Source organism: Lonchura striata, chromosome 8 (assembly GCF_046129695.1).
Source record: "Lonchura striata isolate bLonStr1 chromosome 8, bLonStr1.mat, whole genome shotgun sequence".
NCBI lineage: Eukaryota > Metazoa > Chordata > Aves > Passeriformes > Estrildidae > Lonchura > Lonchura striata.
The window spans coordinates 19,296,079-19,319,262 of NC_134610.1; the positions used below are offsets into that span (position 1 = coordinate 19,296,079).

Here is a 23,184-nt window from a genome sequence, read left to right on the forward strand (position 1 = left end):
TCTGCGGGAGGTGTAAATTACATGGTCTTTGAGGGTAGTTGAACTGATTTGAGGATTTATATTGCACTTAAATATAATTTATTTAATCAAATGTCCTGAGTCTGATCTTCTGCCAATATAAATTAGAAATCAACTTCTGCTGAGTTCGGGTGTTTTCTCTTTATATAACTTCTGTGAAAGACCAGAAGTTTTGTGACATTATGCATGGTCATATCTATCTGTGGAATTTTAATAATATAGTAATCTAATCTAGTAATTGTGTTGCTGTTTTAGTAATTGTGAAGCATAAACAATTCTATCTCTGTACCTATATATACACGTATATATAAATATTAAAAAAAAAATTTGCATTGTATTTTTCTTTCATTGACTTAGTGACACATTTTCCTCCCCCTTCCATTTTTTCAGGACTAGTAGTATGTGTGCAGCCAGAAAGTATTAATTTTGTCTGAAAATCCTCACACATAGAAGGTTAGTTAACATTTCATGTCAACCAGAATGACTTGTTCTTTTTTCACAGAGTAGGAAGTGCTCCTGCGTGCTGCAGGGTGATGGAGCAGTGAAAGGGAGCATGTGCTAGCCTCGCTGCTCCTTCCCTCAGTCCCTTTAACAGGAACAGCTCTAATAGTGACTGAAGACTGAGCCTGCTGCTCGGTGACGGCCGCTGGTACACGCCTTGTGGACAGCTTTTCTGTGTCCTGACTCAGGTCTGTTCTTGCACCAAGCTGCTTTATGGTGGAGAAGGAGGTCTGATACATCTGTGCAGTGGTTGTAGCTCCTGTCTACATGTGTAGGGTGGCTGGAAGTAGTATTCAGGTGATGCCCTAGCAGGCAGTGTGCTGCTAGGTCAGTCCATGTGACAGGTAGTTTAATGTGAACCCAGGCATTCTATGTACACTGTAGTCACTGCCAGAGTAACAATATAAGCAGCTATTAAGAGCTCCGAGTACAAACAGAAAACTTGTCATCCTTGTGATGATGAGGATGTTTGTTCCACATGTGATGATTTTGTGATTTAGAGAGTACAACAGGGTGTGTGGACATGTTGATATTAAAATAGGTTGTAATAATGATCTCCATGACTGTCTCAACAAGTCTGCCACTCTGCTTCACAACAAGGCTTTTTTTGCCTTGCATGGTATTTGTTTACACTGAATGACATAAAGAGGCCCCTGAATGAGTACACTTGCATAATAAACAGTGCATTCATTGGATCCACCCTGTATTTTCTTCCAGCTTCCATTCACTGAGCTTTCTTCATTTGAAAGCTTGGCAAATGTTCCCTCTCAGCTTTGCCTACAGAAGAGTGGTTACCAACCAGAAAACTTAATCACAGGAGTGAGCCTTGCATCCTTCTGGCTTTCCACACTTCTGGCCTGTGGGAGAGTAATGGAAAATATTTTGGTCTGTTTTTGCTGTTGACTTTGAAAGAATGAGGCTCCTGAGCTCAGGAGGTTCTAAATTTGAGTATTATAGTCAAAGACTAAAACTTAATGTGCTTGTGTTTTCTGCTGATTATTTTGAGTAATCTATTATGGGGCCTGAGATCCTTATTTATTATATGAGCATACCTGCAGTGACTGCTTATTGCTTCTAAAGAAGTTTTTAATGAGAACTATCACAGATAGAAAGAAGTTTTTAGAATTTAATGCAGAGTGAGCCATGCTGCTGAACTTCTAAGCTCCTTTCCCCTTTGACAGTTTACTCTAGACTTACAGGTGCAGTTGCTTCTGTCCTAGAATAATTTCAGGATGTGTCTGGGTTATGTGAGGATAGAGCAGAAGCAAGAAGATGGAAAATTTCACCTTCACACTGCAGTTTTATGGGATAATTTTCTCTCCTGCTCTTAAATAAGACATTTATAAGGTGTCAGTGATTGGCAGTGGCCCTCAACTGTATGAAGCATCCACTTCTAAATGAGCACCATTAATCAGTCCCATTCCTGGTTTGACAAAGGCAGGTCTAGAAGATGCAATTAACTACAAAACATGCAGGGCTTACCAGAAGTTTTTTTCAGAGAACTCAAATCTTGAAAAAAGGCACTTGCAGCTCTAAGATCTAACAGCCACTGAAGAGGGGTTTTTTTTTTTTTATTTCTTAACACCTTTTTGGATATTGTCTTGCCTGGAAATTTTCTAGCTTATTACTTAAAAGAAACAAAAGAAACTCTTCATGGTTGCAAAATGCAAGCTGTCAGGCTGTCTTAATTTTAATGGTATCACCTTTCTCGTCCATTTACAGTGTGCCCAGAAGAGTCATGCACATTTTCCTTTCTAATTTCTTACCTCAGAAATTGTATAATAGTAATGGTAGAGTTATTTGCTTGTTTTGAAGGGGCGTTTTCCCATACAGGTCTGTGAACTTAATGCATATGAAGAGTTGAGAAAGGTCTGAACAATAGTATGGTGGTTGCATCACTGCCTGTGTCTAATAAGGCTGTGTAAAAGTGAAAAACCAGCAGAAGGAAATGCTGATTCTTTTATACATTAAGCATGGTATAATTCTTGGCATGGAGAACTGTGAGTGGGGGAGGGCTGCTGTGTGTGGCAGTGCTCTATACTAAAGGGATGTGTCCTCTTTATTTGGCTAGAAAGAAATAAATTTTGAAGCTTACTAAAAATATGGATTTTAATAATGCTTTTGGACACCTGAGTATTATCTAGGACACAAAACAATAAGTACTTACAAATTTATTCTCTTGTAATTGTTGTAATTTTAAAGAAGGACTTTTTACTCTTAACCTTTATTTATGACAATAGCACACTAGTGGAGTGTGCTTCAGCTCCGAGTTTGTAGTTCTACATTTAGATCTTTCTTCTGCAGCTGGATTATTTATGGTATAAACAAAATAACGATAAAATGTAAGTTCTTTTGGTCCTACTGCAGAACAAGCTGAGTGAATCTGGCATTCCAAAGCCTCTTAACAGTGTTAAAAGAATGAGTTATAAAAGCAGAAGTTGGAATACTTCTGTGCCATCAATAAATATTTGCATCTTGGATGACAGATCATGACAAGTCAACCCCCTCATGAGTGTGAGTAATGTAGATAATTTTTATGGAGATGCAGTGTAGCAGCCACATGACTTGTGGTGTGACAATCTGCTGCTCTTCAATATCTTGACACTTCTGTTGCTTACTTGGAATTTAAAGTTTAGAGAACTAATTACTCACCAAACTCTTCCTGTACTTGCTAGGTAAAAATAGTTAATGGAGAGGCTGAGGACCAGAGGTAGGAATGGGGCAGAGAAGTAGAATTGGAAGGAGCACACAGGTGTCTTCTGGAGTGTGGGAGAGGGGAGCAGGACTAAAGATAGATTGTGTGTGGGGAAAACATGACTGTGATGTAAGTCTGAGTACCTGGGCGGAATGTGGTGTAACCAGACATGCCCCTTTGTTTGTGTCACCAGAAACAATGTGTTTGCAACTATTCCCTTCAGATACACTTCTGAATTCCAAGGTATAATGAGAACACATATCCTAGGCAAGGAAGAGGCTTGATGTATGTATGTCTTGTCTTCCTCAAGTTGTTAATGAAACGGACCTGAAAATTCTTAATAAGAATTCAGATTTAAAAAAAAAAAAAAAATTGGCAGTAAGAAAGCTGTAGTGTTTGTATCGTTGCAGTCTGGTCCCATGTGGAAAGGTGTAACATGCCCAGACACCACATCCCCCTTGCAAAATCAGTGATGAAGACAGATGACAACTAAAGAGATGTGAGATGGGTCATGTGACCCAAAATGATTATGGACTGGTATATATTAATCTCTTCTGATGAGATCTAGAAATCTGTTATTGGGAGGGACAGCATCCTTTCTTCTATTTCCAAAATAAGTAGATTAATATCCTTCCAGGTTTGGTTGGAAAATGTAGGTACTGTTATTTCTGGAACATCTTAGTGATAGATTTGGGTCTTTGTCATTCACCAGAATCCTGGATGGTCAGTGAGACCAGGAACTGGTCTGAAAGGTAACTGAAAGGAAATAAAGGAGATTTATGTTGTGTCATTGGGGAAAGTGATTTGCACCTGTAGAGGTTAAAAACAGTATTACAATGAGACCATTTCTGACTGGTGAGCTGAGGGTTCCAAGAACACAGGAGTTACAGCTGGTGACAAGCCTCACTATAGCCAAGAACAATGGGAGACCTTGAGCATGGAGCAAGTAGGTGAAATTTGAGTCTGGTGGGCCTTTTGCAGAGAAAGAGAAATATTGTTATTGTTAGTTGTCTAAAATGGACTTTTCTTTGCCCATTTCAACTCCCTGACAAATTCTACTGTTGGCAAACCAGGACTGAAAAAGGATTCTTGATATTAAGATAAGGAACATTTCCAATCAGACAAGGTTCTTAAGTTATCACAGTACAAAAGTACTGCTTAAATCATCTGGGGAGCCTAATAGTATGCTACTCTTATGACTTGATTACCATGCAAAGTTTCTTTTATGACATTAAGAATAACGCCAAATAATTGTTCTTGTTTTATGGTGTGCTGTAAGGGGGAATGTGTTCCTGTGTGTATGAGAAAAATGGTAATGTTCTCTAGTAACCCAGAACAGTTACGATTGCCTGGATCATCTAGAAGCACAAGATGTTTTCAGCAATTAATTTATAGACCAAGCAGATGTTCATTATGGCAAGAACCCAATAAAGGACCAGAGCTGCTCTCTGAAAGACTCACAGATCTTTTCCCAATAACTGAGGCTTCAGGAAAAAATCTGAAAACTTTATTTCCTTATTGAGAAACACCTATTTCATAAAGGAGATGTTCTGTTAAGTTTGTCATTAGACTGTGACTCATAAGATGCATTAATAATCTAACACAAGGAATTTAAACAATTGAAAAAAACCCACTTTCTTTACTTAAAGCAGTTTGAATGTTCTTGAGAGCTATTGTTAAATTGTATAAAACATTAGTTTGAATAGCTTTTTTTTAATAAATGAAGGAGAAAGTAATTTCCAGCTTAATTTTTGTAATTTCAGACAGTATTTTAGACATAAAAATAAACTTCGCATCATATAGGAAGCAAATCTAGCTGACAGTGTTGATCTGCTAGACATCGTTAAAGAGCAGCACCAGGTTCTGATTGATTTGTGGAAAAAGAAACCATACTAATGCAAATGAAGTTTCACAAGTTATTGTGAAACAATTTATCTATTGAATAGGATAGTGAAAAAACACCTTGTTGAATCTCAGTGTTTCTTTTTGTGGGGCAGTATTTAAAATGAAGGATAAATGAAGGAAGTATCATTTAGGTAAATACAGGCATACAATCTCACCACTGTTCAAAGGGTTAACACAAAATGAGCTTTGCATTTTTCTAGAAGCAAAAGATCTGTTTTAGACCATCATGCATGAGCACAGCTCAAGGGGAAATACTAAGCAATAAAGTCCAGGCTTCAAAACTGAATAAATATGCCAAATCTTGCTACCTGACAATGTAGTGGTTCTATAATGTTTTTAGTTTGGCAATTCTTTTGCAAATGCTTGTTTTACCTATTTACTTTGTCAACTCCTCATATGTACCTCAAGAATTCCATTATTGCCATTTCTTTGCTTACCCTCTGATCCAGTATACATTCAACAGAGGGTTCAAATTCCTAATGTCTTTCTGGGCTCAGGTCCAAGATGCTTCCCCCTCTAAATATATCACCGTCAAAAAACCTGATGAAACAAACATTAACCAATCAGCTCAAAAGAGAGCCCAGATGTTTTCCTCAGGATTTCCATAGTTGTTTATCTAAGGTACTGAGGCAATAATTGTTTATGGCTTGCTGAGTTAAGGGTGAAAAATTATTCAAGATAATGAAAGTTCAGCTGTAACTGCTATAGATAAGATACTGCTCAGAAATAAAGGCTAAATGGGGCAGGTTTAGATGAGTTATGTGTAGCATAGCCTTAGCTTCAAAGGAATTTGGCCAACGGCAGGAATGGTAAAAGTAAAAAAAAAAAAAAAATCAAAGACAAAGGCTCCCTGTGCACATTCTAGAATTTAGGATGTGGTCTGTGCAGTCTGCTACTCAGCTGTATACTGTGCTCCAAATGGCTTTTCGGGGGGGGTCTGTGATAGTCTTGGGTTTGCTGGTGAATGGCTTTAGCAGCACAATAGAAACTCTGCATATAGCACCTGCGTGGAAAGTGAAATTATGATGATTTCCATTGATTTGAACTAAAAGGGCTCAAGACGTGTTGTGAATTTTGCCAGCCGGATCTGTATGTGTCCCATTCCACAATGGTCATTCTTTTCCACCAAAGCAAATGAACGAGGCACTCCTACCTAACAGCAGCATCCTCCCCTCTGCCCCCAGCACTTGTTTTCCCACCACAAGAGTCCCTTGGCTGCTTCCCAGACCTCCTCACATGGAAGGCAGCAACAGCAGCAGCACACAAGTCTGCAGTCATCACATGGCTAGAGAAGGTGCTTGCCTGTAAGAGCTGGGACTGGTCCACCCCAGCCTTCAACTGTCAGTCAACAGTCCTGTGGCCCTGTGGCAGTCAACCATATGAAGGTTGTCATATGTGGTTTGCCAAACCAGTTAGATTGGCCATCAGTGCAGTGAGTCAGGAAGTTGATTTCTTCACCTTCTTGCACAAACTTGTCTGGTAGCATATTGCATCTGGTGGAAATAGGGTTCAAGAGTGATTTGTTTTAGTATTTCCCTGATGCAAAATGGCTTTTTTTTTTTTTTTATGATAACAAAATAGAGTCCCTTCTGTCTCTGCAACAGAAGGGGAGAAATGAGTAAAAATGTGTAAGCTGCAATTGGACTTAGTCCGTACATTTTGTGAAGATTTAAAAACCCGCTTAATGCCTTTGTGACAGTGCATATATGAATTCCAGAGTGAGTCCTTTTTTCCAGACAAGAATTGTTTAAACATACAGAGGGTGATGAGTAGATGTCAACCTAGTATTATAGTTTCTCTTTGAAATCTAGTGTCAAAATGTAGATATTTATGAGATTTCTAAAACTGTTCACCAGGAAGCTGTACAAAATACACTAGCAAGATGTCATTAAAAGCAGCAGATGCTATTATGGTTTGCTGCAAGCACAGCAAAAGTGAAAGCACAGCAATTCCTCTATTTTTACTTCTTTCTAGCCTATATTTGTCTGTCTCTTGCCCCTTCTACATCTATTTTCTGACATGCATCATTTATTTGATTGCTAATGGATCCTAGTAGCATTGAGTACATGTGGTCTAGGATTAGGATTTGTGAATAGGAAAGGCTATAATGATTTCATTTTTCCCCCTTCCATCTGTAGTTGCACAGACGACCCCCCTGATATGTACCAGGCAGAAGTGATTTGGGTCCTGCATGACAGGTCTGTTAATGGATTCCTTCAATAACTGCTGAAATCTAAAAGGGGTGGAGGGCTGGGGAAGAATGGCAGTGAGGTTGACTAGCAAAAGATTTGACCTAGTTTTTTCAATCTGCATGCCTGTGCAGACAGACACAATTATAAATCTGCTGCTTTAGGAGAGTATTTTTTTTTTCCCCATGTGAACAGCTGCATTGATTTTGAATGTTCAAATTTCGTGTGTTAAAACATAAAATTTTGTCATCATTGTATATAGTGTCATGAAATATGCATGTGTGGTGAGGAAGTAAGGGAAGTTATCTGCTTCTGGTGGATTGCTGTGGGGTTTGCTGCTTTCTGCCCTGCTGCTCAGTGTGACATTCCGTGCTTGGATTTTGTCCTGCCTGCAGTATTACTGTGTGTATGAAATACGCTCACTCTTTACTTTGCATAGGAGCTATGTGGTACTGCTTTGCACACAAAGCTAAAGGAGGCTGAAAGACTTTTGTTTTAAATTTTTTTACAGCATCTCTAAACTAATAATTTGGCCTTCTATTTATTTATACCACTGTCTATTTATACCACTTGCCCTGGCCTTTGCTTGGTTTGCTTGTTTGTTTATTTTTCTTTCCTCATTTAGCAGTGAAGCACCAGGGATTAGTACTGAATTCTGCAGCAGCATGGGGATTTATGACAGGCTTTGACCAGAGCTTTGATTCTCCAGATGCTCTGAATAAACATGACAACAGACTTTTGAAGGGGGATATTCAGTTGCTGAATAGATTTATGGATCATGTTTTTCTTCCTTTTGATTACAGATTCCTTTTAGAGCGCTTGGTTAACAGAATGCATGGCTCTGGGGTTGGCCAGCCCAACAAGGGCTTTTTACCTCTTCTGCATTTCCTAATAACTGATTTGGTTCTTGAGCTGCTTGCATCTGCCACAGGAAAACCATCACCAACTGAAAACCAGGAAACTGGCTTCTGTTCCTGAAGCTGCTGTGAGGTACAGCTGAAAGGGTATCAGGAGACTGCCTAAACCCATCCTTGCTAGTTACAACCTGGCTTCTTAGCTCCCTGCTTGGCAGCTCTCTTTCATTGTGCTGTAGGCAATGGCCTTGAAATATGGCTTTATGCTGCTTTGCAGTTTCTCACTGTTTGCTTGTGATCTCTGCTCTTATGGCACTGGCTGTGTCTCCAGTGTTGGTTTGTGCCAGCTGGAGAGGCTCTTGAAAGGGCAGGAGTTTGCAGCTCTCAGCTGGCAAGGAGGGGACCACAGTCCCATGGATGGGGAAAGAGCAAAGAAAAGGTGGTGCTTGGACCAGGGAAAGTTCTGTAGGTTTCATAGGACCTCCTCCCTTAGCCAGCCTGTATGTCAGTCAACAGTATTGTCCTGCATTAGGTTTGGAACTGGATACATGCTGCTGTGCCCTTGGTGTAACACCATTCATCAGCCCTCCTTCTTCCTCCCTGCTTTGGTTTGCCAGTGCTTCTCTCTGAAGCTGGAAGGATATCCCTGTAGGTAGAAGCTGATCTTGCAATGGAATAATTTTCCTACTCTAAAGGAAGATTTGGAATTATGCCATAGTCCAGGGTATTCTGAAGACTTTTGCTTTTCTTTGTGTGCCTGGCTGTAGCTGGTGGAGTCAGCAGTCATGCTTTTTGGGAGCCAGGCTGTGTCAGTAATATTTCTCTAGGGGATCGTGGCTGACATGCATGTCAAGAAAGTGACGGTCAGCCCCAGGAGCTGAAAGGAGGAGCTGCTCTGAGTATCCTTCTTTGGCATCATGTCTGCTGGCCTGATATTCCCAGTCCTGCTCTGAGCAATGGTCTTGGGCTGAGATACTTGGTCATGTATCATCGATATAGACGTCATGTCTAATTTGTTCTCAAGGGAAGACAGAGTTTGATCTGTGATTCTCTGTAAAGTTGCTAATTACCGTGTCCTCAGTGCTTGCAAAGCCTTGCTGCAGTTCAGGCACTGTGCACATACTTAACTGATGTGCATGCTGAGTGTTTTGGAGTGGATGAACAGGGAGGTGTGAGGGGTTTGGCAGCACACTGGCCAAGTGCATATGGTGGGCTGTAACATCTGCGTTTGCCTGGGCAAATAGACTGTTATAGGCAAGGCTTCAAAAGGAGTCCTGCAGTAACTCCTGCCTTGATGTTTCTCCTCCCTATTCCATCTTCTCCTTTCTTTGTCCTCTTGCCAAGTGTACAGCACTCCGCAGTTCAAGCACAGCAATATTACACATGGCTAATCTCTAACCCAGCTGGGTGAGAGATTGGCTGTTGCTTCCATTTGAGTTGTCAGATGAACAAACTAGATAACATTCTGGATAGACATTGTGCTTTTTTGGCTGACTTGCCTCATAATTATCCATGTGCACCAGAATGCTCAGTTTACTGCAGTGGGAGAGCGGTGGGAAGAGCTCTGAAAACCTGTGGAAGAGCTGATCCCCAACAAGGCAGTATGTTTCTGTCTTATGTTCTGCTGGGAGGGTTTTGGTGTTTGGGTGAGCTTAATGTGTGCTTTCAGAAGCATGTACACACTGCTGTTTTGCTCAAACTGCACCCAGACATTGCCATCAGAGCTTGTTGTAAGGGATTTTTTTTTCCTTTTTAGTTATACTCTTAAACAAGAATTATTCAGTGACTAATTATGTTAATTGCCATTAAAAAATGTAACTTACAATCTACAATTGTGTAAAAATCTTCTATAATTATATAACTCGTATGGGTTCCCAGTTTTGGTTTGCATCCCAAGCACCATGCATTGTGGTGTGTTTGAAAACAAATAAGCAAGACAATTCTAATGCTCCAAAGGAGATGAAAAGGGTTATGGCACCCTAAACATGAATACAGAGTAACAAATACTTACCAGTGGAAGATTTTGAGTAACTATTTATCTTACACGTAGTTTATGACCAGCCAGGGCAGATAGGTGCTCTGTCTAGTTTTCTGCATGATGCACCCTTCTTCTCCTTTTTTCAAATTCTTAATAGTAAAAAGCCACCTTTTCTGTTACTGTCTCAGCATCACTTATTTGTGGCACCTAACAGCAACCACTATGGAACAGCATTACAGTGTCAGGTCAGGCTTCCACAAGTACCCACCTGCCCAATTTTTTTTTCCCCTTTGACTTCTGCTGGTAGAGGTGGGCGTTTATATTGCAATACTATTAGGGAACCATGTTTTAGTCAGGTGTCATTTGAAAGTGTAGTGTGCAAAGTTGCTGACAAAAATCTTGTAATGAGCTAGAAGAAAATATAATTGCAACAGTTTCTTGTGTGTTTTGGTGTAGAAAATACACTTGCTTATGGATCCAAAGTGTAAATCATTCAGAAATACCCCAGATATGAGATTACTTCTTTTCTTTCATTTGACACATGCTGCAGCATGTTAAATGCTGTCAAAACCGGTGGGCCAGCATTGTTGCTGCACGGTGAGCTCCTCTAGATGGCTGGTAGCTGTGCATGCAGCTCACCAGTGGATCCTGTGGCGTGGCTCCCTTCCCTGGCTGAGGTTTCTGGCTGCAGCAGCCCAGGGAGTTGTTTCCAAAGTGTTGTTTGCATGATCCGCTAACAAATCCTATTATTTGTTAATAGGATTTGTTCTTGCACTGTTTGGTCCAATCACTAATTGTTTATCCTGAATTAGGACTACTGTGAGATGCCTGTCAGCTGCATTTTGAGCTTTTTGTGTGCAAGACTTATTGTTTGTTTCTGATGGCAGGTTTTGCTTTGGGACAGCCTTAGTGTAGAAGGCAGAAAACATAAGGCTCTGCATTTCAAACGTGGCAGTGTAGTATTTCCTGCACTCTGGTGGGCACTAGTTTGCCCAACTCCCCAGGATAGGCTCAGAGGGTCAATAAACACATTTGGAGGGCTGGGTGTTTTGCACTTCTGCATACAGAGCTGCAGCTGCCTTCCAGATTGCTTCCCCGCCTTTTTGAAAGAGTGTCCTGCTCAGCTGGCAATTAAACAAGAAACATTTAAGAATATTCACTAATAGAATAGAAAGGTGAAAATCTACAGGAAGAACTTGAAAGCTAGTGAGGCCTAGTTGCTTTTTTTCTTTGTTGAATGTTTTGATCAGTCTATATGGTATTTAATGATCATACAGTGCAGGTGGAAGCTACTTCTTGAAAGGGGTTGGTTTTTGAGATTTTAGGTGCGAGCACTTGTATAGGTATTTTAATAAATGTTCTACTGAAGCACTTCTTTTGGAAAAAATTAATATTTTGAATTATAGGTATCTTAATATGTTTTTTTTAGTCCTTTTTCTCAGAAGAGAATACATTGTAAGAAATACAAAATCAGGTTTCCAAAGCAGAATCTGAATATAGTCCTGTGATAGCTTAAACTGGGCATCTAGAGAGTTCACCTTCAAGTTTGCCTGTGTCTCAGTTTACTGTTGCTGTGCTGATAGAGTGAATTGGATCAGATCACTGATCCAGCTGAAAACTCCATGCTCTTCTGGGGTGGTGTTCAGTGATAGTTTTCAGTTTCTTGAAGCCTGAAATGCTTCTTCTGTGGCTGCAGTAAAAGTGGCAGAAAGGGACACATGAGGGAAAGGGAGCCCAAGCACTTGAGGGGCTGCCCTTGCGTAGGGTGTGGTGGTACATGGGTAGGAATGTGTCGGACCAGCCTGCCCCATTCAGTCTGTGAATTTTGAACAGTCTTTATTATCTTAAGTAATATCAATTTAAGGATAAAACAGGGAAAATAATTTGTGTTGTACGGTTGTATGCTTCTTTAGGAATAGATTTCCTGAATATCTACATGTATCTCTTATCTTTTTGTATTGGTAGCTAATTAGAAGTAAATTGAAGAACTAGATTTTTGTACCAGATAAGAACTGGGTTTTGTTCTGAGTTTATGTAAAGTGTCTGGAAAGAAATAGGCTCTAATTTTTGTATTTTAGTAGCCAGACACTATGCTGAAGTTTGATTGTATATACACACATATATTAAATGTATGCATACATGAATATGTAAAAATATAGGCTATTCTATATGTTTTATATATGTATGCTTGTTTCAGTGTACATTTGTGTTTGTGCTCATATAAATACAGAAAATACAGTGAATGAATACTATTGTGGTAATTTTTTGTGGCTAATACCTGCCAGCCAGAATGAAAATTGGTCACACTTGAAGCTCCTGCAAAAGATTTGACTATTTTGTGACCTAGCTCTTGGAATCAAAGCTTAACCTCCAAGTTAAAGTAACCATCCCTATTTCCTGTACTTACAGAAGTACGACCATCCTGCAGGGTGTCTAGCATCAAATCCCATTTGGACCACGTGTCTTTTCATATGTAGATGTTTTATGGTTGGTTCTTTGCTTTGGTTGTCCCACACTTGCTGAAATGAAGAGACTTACCAGCTCTGTATTTTAGAAGTGGCAGAGGAGTGTACAAAATCGATAGTGATTTCGTGTGTCAGGAGTGACAAAAGATGCTTTGGGATTGACTGTTTATTTTTACCCGGTACAAGAAATAAAAAAGCAAACCAAAACTGGCCAGCAATGAGTTCAAAATGAAGTGGGATGGTTATCTTCACAGAGTCTGAATTTACACCAGAGAACTCTGCCACAGTTTTTACAGGCTTAATGAGCACTAGTGCAGCCTGGGGAGGAAGGGTCAGCTCTTTGGGGACTGCTGTGTGCGAAGATGCCTTTTTTGGTCTAAAAAGTCCCTAAGCCACAACATTCTAGAAGTTGGGAGAATATTTTTGTCTTCATTGACCTTTAGCAGTGGGCTACAATTTTGGAGCCTGAATTTCACCAATGAACCTAACTTGTGTCCTGATTTTAGTGCAAAAAGGGTGAGAGTGATACCTTCAGAATTGTATTGTCCATACCTTCTACAGCCTTGGTGATGCTGATGGAGGGCAGCTGAGAGAAGGCACCTTGTGTTAGAGATGGGGAGACTGGAGTCTACCACCCCTTCTGTTCCTTCTTCCTCTCCCTGATGTGTGCTTGGAAAGTTACAGAATGACTAAGCTTTATTTTTAGAGATTACAAAGAAAGAAAGCATTAGACAGCAGGCTGCAAAAATACTTATTTGTGACCTTTGTCTACATTTGTGCAGTGCTTGTTGCTATTCTGGAGCACGTACTTTCCCTTGATTTCAGTCTTAGAGTTTAAGGAGAAACTAAAATGCTAAAAACTTGATGCATATGTATATTTTAAAAAAATTGCTTCCATATTTGGAAAAAAGGACTAGTTCTGTTTTAAAGTGCTGGCCTTATTTGTTTCCCATTTTTTGTAGTAACATATGGACTGGAAAAACAATTGGAGCACTGCTGGTAGAGGCTGGGCTGGAGTAGTCCCATATTGGTGGCAGAACACCTCCTGCATGAGTCAGTCCCATTATGAAGTAACTTGGAGAAAGGATTAAATAGATTTTCCAACTCTGTGGGGCACAAAGGATTACCAGTGTGTGTGAACAGGGTCTGAGTTTGGGTCAGTGATCAGTGGGGGTCTGGCCTGCAGCTTGTGATGGGAGCTAGCAGGTATACAAAGGTAGCTCAAGCCAAAAGTTGCTGGTCATGGTTTTTGTTACTGGATCAAAATCTTCAGAAAATGGGAGTATTTTAAACTTTGCACCATGACGAAATGTGTAGTTGATATGTATTTTCAGTCAAAAAGGCAGGAAAATATAAATGTGAGAAATCCACTGCAAAGATGAAACAGTTTTACAGTGATTGAAAAAAAGGTATGTGTCAGTCATATCAGTTGTGTTTCTTAAGAGTAACTCTGTTAGGACAAAGCATTTCATAATAATGCTGTTGAGTGATAAGGATAATTTGGTTTTTTTACTTAAAATTATGTGGTTTTTCTTTGTTCTAACCAGTAAGTCTGAAGGCTGAAATACAGATACCAAATCTGTTTTTTCACACAGCTACCTTTTACCTTAGGTTTTATTTTTTGGAAACATGTGTGGATTGCACCATATAGTTTTTATTTTGTATAATTTAATGTGAGGTATGGGATAACAATGCTAATGTGGGAATAACAGCTAATGAGAGGAGAGAAGAGAGGAGGAGAAGCATTTAATATCTCAGATGAAAAGCAGGTGCATATGTGTGCATTGCTGTAGTCATTGCAGCAGGGTTTGGAATAGGTCCCCCTGGAAGGGTTGGCTCTGTGCTCTCCTTTGCACTGCCCTTAGATGCTGCTTAGGATGCTCTGTGGGAGAATGCTCTTGCTGACATACAAAGTTGTGTGCTTGGCTGTTAGCTTGGGCAGACAGGTTCTTTCCTTTGAAAAGGTTTCATTGTGGGAATTCTGACCCATTTCTCAGCACATCCAAAAAAATTCAGTGAAGTTAACTTTCCTGTGTATGTAGATTTTGGATGAGATTACCTCCATTAAGACCCCTGCCTGTGCTTCAGACATTGTATCCTATTGGATCTTCTATAACACAAGTTGTTGTGAAACATAAAGCCAAAAAACTGCTGCTGGGATAGGCATACTGAAGTGACAATCCTGTTTATGTACTGATTTTGTTCTAGAACTATTAAGATTTTTCTGGGTTTTGTGGGGGGATTTTGTTTGTTTTATTGTAATTATTTCTTACACAAGTAACTTCTGAGTTAAGTAGTTCAGCTATACCAAAATAAAAAAATCAGTAATTATTTTGAGTGTTATGGCAGTAAATCAGTTGAGCGTCTGCTCAGAAACAAGCCTCTTCTGCTTTTACTCATCCTTTGAGCAAATTTAGATTGTTTCTGTTTAAAACCAGCAAGCCATGTTCAACAAGTTAGACAATTGTAATCATAAATCCCTGGAATAATCTGTGTTTAGTGAGCATAAAGTAGATGAGCTGGGGAAATTTACTCTGCATCACTCTTTCAAAAAAGGAGCCAGACTCCGCAAAACAGATCTGTGTACATCTTTAGCACAGAAAGGAATTTTTGCTGGTTTAACTGCCTTCCCTGATAATTTTAAATATACTGATAGGAAACTGAGATTTTTTTTATGGACATATTTTATTGGCAAGGAATAGTTTGCTTGTTGTTTTTTGTTGTTTTTTTTTTTTTTTTTGTGAGCTTACAGCTGGCTGGTGTTAGTGACATGAGCAGCCTTTTATGCAAGCATAATTTGAACTATGCCGGTGTCTGAGGGTCTTTACCTGTTTCACAGAGATACTGAATGTACATAATCAGAACCTACCACTTAACTAGAGTTGGTACCACAGAATGGTTGTGGTGGGAAGGGACCTCTGGAGATCCTCTAGTTGTGCTTGGGATGACCCAGAGATGTGCTGCACACCTTAACATTCACCACTGTTGTTTCCAATTACTGTACATAAATGCATCCTCAGCACAGGAAGAGGAGACTCAACTCTCACTGTGCATTGTTAAGTATTAACTCAAATGATTTTGTGGACATGAAAGGCTAAAACTCCCCTGCATATTCTCAGGGTACATGGGGCCTTCGTAGCTAAGGTCCTGCCTGTCTTCATGATATTTTTCATCTGTTAGCAGAGGTCATGTAGGAGTGTTCTCCAGGGTGATTTTGTGCAGATCCTTTATGCCATGCTGAGGTATCTTCCCAGAAAATAGATTGTTACTTAGGGGATGGATGGTGTGTAATAACAGGCCATTAGTCATGTCTCTTGGTCTATAATGTGACCTACTTTTGATAAAAATGAATGACAAAAGTGACTGATTTAAGCTGTGATTAACCAAAGTATTTTAGGAAAGTGTGAAATATACACTGGCTTAGCTTTTCTCACTTGCACTAATGAAAATTTCTGAGTGGGCTTCTGTATTGAAGTTGCCCACAAAATGAAGTTACTTAAGTGAGGGAAGAAACTTTGTATGCTTCAAATACTGCAAGGAAAAAAAAGGTTTACTAATGTGTGGAATGATGCATACCTAAAAACAAACAAACAAACAAACAAAAAAAAACCAAAAAACCCCCCACAACAATCTAAACTTTGCCAGTTATTTATTGCTGGGTTTGAGACCTGGTAAGACTCTTGCAGATCCTTCCCTCTGATGATGATTTATTTTAGACATGCCAGTTTTAAGTGCAGAAGTATAAAACACCCTTTTTCCTCTGTATCAACCACTCTTATTTTGATATTCTGTTGAATGGGTAATCTTATCCTTTTGCAAAATTAATTGGTTAACATTTATCACTTACCTAACACTGTCAATTATTTTTAGACTAGTGTTTCTTAAATTGATGGTTTAGAAGAAGCCATTATTTTCTTTCCATACATTAAAAAGAGTGTGAGTTACATGAATCTAATATTCGTTAGCCCTGTTAGCTTAATATTTGTTTGTTTGATTGGCTTTTCTGGGTTTTTTTGCCCTCTTTAGAATGCCTTGTTAATTTCTGCAGACCTTTAAGGCTGTTTAAAAAGTCCTGAACCTGTAATCCCTTTTACCTGCTTGTGGGCTCTGTGGTGGTTTAAATATCTGCAGAGCTGCTGAGAAGCTGTCAGACATGAATTTGCTAAAGGTCAGCTCGGAAATGGCAGATGACCTGCTGGTGTGAAAACACTGCATTCACCGCCTGTCAGAGGGCCCTACAGGCACATTCCCAGTGCCCCAGATGACTGAAGAGTTCTGGATCTGGCCAGATTCAGGGCAAAAATGACATGTTACAAGTAGTGTTGTTTGATTTATTGTAAAAAAATAATTCTGCTTTTCTTCTCATCCTTCATGTGATACTTTAAAAATCCTACGTATTTAACACAGACTTTGCAATTGCAAATTCACATCATCCTCCAAGGATTGTGAGAGGTAACATTTTGAAATAATTCTGGCAGGTTTGGGGTTTTGTTTTCTCCAGCATTGGTGGTCAGGTGTGGTCGTTGTCTCCCTCATGAAGTAATTGTGCCTTCTTGGGGAAACAAAATGGTACTTGATTAAACCTTGTGGTGAAGATGGTGTCTCTTTTTATACCCTGGAGAAGGTGGGGATCATTTTGCAAAGGGTTTTTGACTGCTTTCTAAAGAAACACTCATCTCCTAAGTTTGGGTGGGCTAGGAGGCCTTGCTTTGTAAAGAAGTGAATTGGGCAGGGCAGGCGGGCAGGGCCTCCGGGGGGTTCGGGTGCTCTGGGTGGGCTGCAGGGGCTCAGGGCTCTGCAGGAACCCTCTGAGCTGCCTCACTGGGGACTTCTTGCCTTGGCCTGCGTTGGTTTTTAAATGTGGCTTCTGTCTGTGAATGAGGAAGCTGCCTTTAAAAAGATTATTTAATTCTGATTTTAATTCCCTTGTTTGTGTTAGTCTTTGCTTTCTACATCCAGAATAGATGGGGCTATATTCAGCAGAATGTGTTTGTCCTTTAATTTCTGTGTAATTGAATACCACCTTTCAATTCAGCTGTACTGAAATCCATTGAAAAAGAGATATTAGTGTGGTGTTTGTTCAGATTTCCATGTTTTAAAGAGAAAAGCTGGCAATATACTCAATTCCATTCTCCTTACTCTTCCACAATAGTTGCTCCCTCTTAATTGCAGTACCTTATGTAATAAATAGTCCCATGGGTTTCACCAAGACTGTTTAGGGAATTGAATACCACAGTGTAAGCAGAAATGGAAAAAAATGAACCATGCTTTTAAGAAGTACGGCATTTGGCGAAACACTCATAGCTTGTACATGTATCAAACATTAATTCTGTTTTTTTACTTATGAATCAATTTAAATTATTACGGAAGAGTATCATGTTAATGATGCTTTTTATGACACCTGTGAAGTTTGGTACCCTATTAAATTAACTCTACTTTAAACAACTTCGAACTCTACTACTGTAGCCCTGAAAAACAAGTTTATACTCCAAAGTATATCTTTATTTGGTTAAGATTTTCTATGAAAAATAATTCTCACATTTTACAAGTTCTGCCAAAAGTAGTCACATGCACAAAGCTTGGCTTATGAATACTTGAATTAATGGTCAAACCTGCTCAGTATTGCAGGTGTATAAAATGTTTCAGTTAAAACTGCTTTCTCTTGAGTGTCCTAGTGGGCCCTTTGTGGGTTTTTTGTACCTTTCCCTGTCTCTTCATCACTGACATAGCTGGCCAAGATAACCCTGTGTCTTGCAGCTGTGTACTGTGGACAAGCTCTGCTTTAAGTCACGTGCCCATTCCTCCCACGCATGTGAAAAACATAGGCAACAAAGGCAAAAAAGCTCATATTTGTGTTTAGAAAATCTGTTTTCTTTTAGGTAATGGGTATAACATCTATATTACAATTTTAATATAAATTTTAATTTTATATTACAATTTTAATATAAATATAACTCCACTGGGTCTGTGCTTTGTCCTGGATTTACCTAGGCTATTCATTAACATCACATGTAATTTTAAGAATGTAATTTAAGCAAACCCAGCTGGTTGGCTTAGATTTAAATGAAGATCAACTCAGCATGAGATGTGTTGGAATTACGTCTTTTTGAATTTTTTTCTATCTGGGACTTTTTATCTAACTTTTTCTTATATATCAGCATGTTTAGGGAACTGCCTTTCTATTGGAGTTATATCATGGCCATCACATTCCTTCACTCAGAAGGAGAAAAACAAAACGGAAGTCCCATTATGTATTTTATTAAAAGAACAACAAACAAACAAAACAATAGCAAAATCCCCAAGTAAACAAACAAAATCCTCCCCCCAAGCCAGCCAAAGAAAAGCCCCCCATACCCTCCAAATAAACAGCAAACTCCCAAATAATGTCTTATTTCAGAGGAGGCTGACTTACTAAATGCACAGAAAATCCATCTGAAACCATTTTTATTTTGATTTTTGTGTTTATTTAATGACTTTTTCTTGATCTTGGTGGTGGTGGTGGAGGCTGAGCTTGGTTTCCTCTGTGAATGCATAAAGCTGCTGCAGTTGTGTTCTGTTTATTTTGTGTGTTTTTACTCTGCCTACAGCATTCCCCTGCCCCTCTAAGTTTAAGTGTTTCTTTTTATGGCTTTGTAAAATTACCTTTAACACTGATTGACATTGCCTTTATTGTCTTTTAGGATTGACTGTTGTCTGGCTCTATGGCTTACTCTTCAGTAAATTGTTTTTATGGTCTTTAAATTGTCTGTAATAATGAAGACTTGAATTTTGGGCTGCTTTTCAGCTTTTTGATACAAGGGCATAGATGCTAATATTCTGAGCCATGTTGTTACATAATGAAGTGTTTTAGAATTCCTTAGTGAAGTAAACTTCTGAATTCTGATTGCATTGGCTTCTTCAGCTATATTTTTTATTATCAGCTACCAGCTCTGTATGGTTTGGTTATGTCTGTATTGAACTTGAGAATACAATTCTCACTTCTTTTGTCAGCTTTTACTTTAACTAGCATACAAGTCTCCAATGTGGCTTGATTAAACTGTATTTATATTTAATGTGTGCAGAGCTTACTTGCTTCTCTTTCATGAACAGAAGACTGGATTATCTTCTTGAGTTTAGTAGTGAAACTGGATTCATCCAAGCTCTGAACTCTAAAGCAGGGAATTTACACCTGATGCAATGCCTTTAATTTGGTTGGTGCTATAGAGAGCACAATGGCTGCAATCTGCAACCCATTTGGATTGCCACCAAAGTTTTACAGAGTATAAGGGTTTTTTTCTTCTGTAACATGCTAGGAGCAAATAGTAAGATCACTGATATATTGCATGTATTTTTGAATATTTGTCTCTCACTCTCAGTCATTAACATTATTTCAGGCTATAGAATTGCCTTTCAATAGAATTGTGTCAATATATTAAGAATTTTTCTCCAGGAAAACAGGGTGGTCTGGCATCAACCATCTTTGTTTATCAAATGCTATGCTGTAACCACTATCACATTGATCAGGACATAATTCCCTTTAATCAGGGTGCTGTCTTAAACATGGCAGAAACAGCAGTTGTAGCTCATAAGAGGGCTTAAAATGGGGCTGGTCTGTGGGTAAGAATTCCAGGATTTTTTATAGCTTGTGGTCATTCAGCTGGATAAATATGGAACTACTTAAGTACCAAGTGTTGTTTTGGTCCATGTTGGCTAATAAAGTTTTGGGAAACAAAAGCTGTTTAAGTGAAATCATGAGTTATATAGTTCAAAGATGGCAGAAGTTCATAGTGTTCAGATATGAATGTGATCCCTATACAGTGTTTTTAGCTTTCATGGGAGGTCCAGATTGAGACTCATAGTTACAAATAATTTAATTTTTCATGAGTAGAGTTGTGGTCTTTGACTATCTGTAATGTAAACTATCCAATTCAACTCTAAAAGGTCTCAGAGAACTTACAGAATGGTGTGAGGATTTTGGACAGCCTCATACTTTAGCAGAAGATCATTTTTTGTGTCTCTGTACTATGTAAATTTTAAGCTTTTAGAAGATTGTATTGACTGGGCAGCTTGAGTGTTTACCGCCTTTCAGGATTCTGAAATTCTGTTGTGCCAGAGGAGTCCAAAGGCAGTAGGTACTTTGGAAACTGATTTTTAAAAAGGCTGTGTTTGGAGGATAATATTATATGCTCCTCAAGCTGCCCTGCTCTTTTCTTTAGTTGGTGCTTCTCTAGGAGGCATTCCTCTCATGCTTTTGTTCTAATCTCTTTTTTCACAACATGAAAGAAAATCCTCTGTTTCATGTGTTCTGTGGAGTTCCTTTCATCCTTCAAAGTGATGTTCCTTACTTTGTGATGTAATTGCCTATATGAGTTTCCTTTTTAGCTGTAAAACTAAGTATTGTTTTTGTTGGCAGGATTACAATGTTTGCCCATTTACCACGTGCCATGATTGATAACAGTAATGAATAACTGTAGGATTTCACCTATTTTCTTCTCTCATTTTTCTGTTTCTCACAGGTTCATTGCTAAACCATGTGCCTTAGGCCTTAAAGTCCAAGCCAATGGACCACAGAAAGCTCAACCTAATGCTATCTTGGAGAAGGTTTTCACAGCTATTACAAAGGTAGTGTGTCTGACTAAAATATTTACCCTGTGAAGTGGGATGTGGCACTCTAAATTACATATGAACAAAGCAAACCTAACAGTGCTGCATTTTTTAATCTCAAATCAGAAATTCAAATATTGGGGATGTCTTTAATATGCCAGCTTGAGCGGTTGTATAACCCTTTGTGATGTCTCCTGTAAGTTTTCAATTTAAAAAAAATTGTCACAGAAACTCTTTGTAGATGCCATATGGCTATCTACTTTTTTTTTGCTTCTTACCTATTTTGTATCAATTTTTGCAAAATTGTTGGGGTTTTTAGAAAAAGAAGAGCTTATTGTAAGCCAGTTATATTGATACTGTTTTTCATGAAGCTGCAAAGCTACTTTCTAGGGAAAGGCCTGTGTTTCTGGTGTCCCAGCTAAAGGAGAACGACATAGAGAAGTGGGAGAAACTGTCTGAATAATACTTTATTTACAGCTTGTATGTCTTTTTTTGTACAAGATTTTTCCCAACAACTTATATATCTGTCTCTACATGTCTCATCCTATGACATATCACCTTAACCTGTTTGTTGTTTTGTCTATGCTTTTCAAGCATCCTAAATTTTTCTGCAGCAGCTTTCTATTCCCACCTTGGCTCCAGACTGCAACTGGGCACCAGTGTAAACTTCAGAGCATTAAAGTCATAAAGGGCAAAACTGGGTTCAGTGTCACTGGCAGTGAAATATGCTGTGGATCTGTCTTGCTTGTGTGTCCTACACTATCCAAAGAACACCATGGCACTTCCTGTGACTTTTGTCCCATTTTCAGGGATGGAATTGCATGTGCTTTGTTTCTGAAAGCTGTAGAATACACTCTCACACAGACTCAGCTGAATGAAGAATGGTTAGGTTTTGGTTTTTTGTGAGGTTGGTTGTTTGTTTGGTTTTAATATAGCCTCATAAAATCTGGTAGTCTGACACAGGATGTGAAATACCTGTGAGTGTGAAGAGCTCCAAATGGAATTATCTGCTTTCCTGCAAGAATCTGGTAGCTGCTCTCAGAGAAACTGTCCAGTTTAGCTACCTGCCTTTTTTGAATCCTATAGGGTAATTCTGTGAATTCAGCAGTTTACTCTAGTCAAACTCTTAAGAACTCCATCAAACATTTCATTTTTCTAAGGTTACAGAAATTGCTTTTTTTAACCTTCCATTGAAAAACTAGTAGATATTTTGGTTGACTAAAAAACTTTATTAAGATGGATGGCAAATACTTCAACCTTCTCTTGTCTCATCCTTTCATTTCCCTCTCTTTCCTGTGTTTTCTTGGAGGCTGATAGGCAAAACTTCAGCCTAACAGAAATTTTGCTGGTTTGTGTCCTGCAACAATTAAAAATTTAAAGCTCTTTGTTGTTAGAGCTCTTGTACTTCATTCAATAGATGTAACTGGTTTGCAGAAATAAAGCTAAAGTTCCAGAAAACAGATTGTCCATTTTTCTGTTTATTTAAAATACTATGTGATCAGGAGAAGTTATAAGTAGTACATATGCTTCACTGTACATGTAGAATTACTGTATGATTGTTTGTCCTGTACTGCTCTTCAAATTAAGGACAGGTCCATTTTCTTTTGCCTTATCTCTATTCTGGTTTGCAGCCACAGTAATGGTATGAGACTTCTACATTTTCTGCTTTGGAGAATATTTGTGTATATTTAGTTTTACGGAAAACAATTCTGTCTCCCTCTTGTCAAGGTGATCTTCCTTTTGATGGTGTCACTTTAACAACCTCATTTTTTTAACATTATTGTGAAGAAACATGGGGTTTATCTTCTTTCTGTGACAGTTAATCTGTCTTCCCCAGTGCAAAAGTCGATAGGGCAAAGATCCTAATGTAGGAGAGTGGAACAAGTATTAGTGTGTGGCAGGCAGTGAGGTGTTTGTAAGAGCCACTGCTCCAGAAATGCATGGCATTTTTTGGCTGCTAAATGTTACTTCCAAGTTTCAGTCAAGTTTCAATCCT

At 38.9% G+C, this 23,184-nt stretch overlaps 1 protein-coding gene across 1 annotated transcript in view; it reads left to right on the forward strand.

Annotated features, from left to right (window-relative positions):
- The window catches only part of CERS6 (ceramide synthase 6), a 94,139-nt gene that overhangs the window by 11,942 nt on the left and 59,013 nt on the right, over positions 1 to 23,184 (forward strand). The window contains exon 2 of the mRNA XM_021534753.2: positions 21,101 to 21,206. Within this exon, the coding sequence (XP_021390428.2) occupies positions 21,101 to 21,206 (106 nt within the window). The remainder of the gene's footprint in view (positions 1 to 21,100; positions 21,207 to 23,184) is intronic.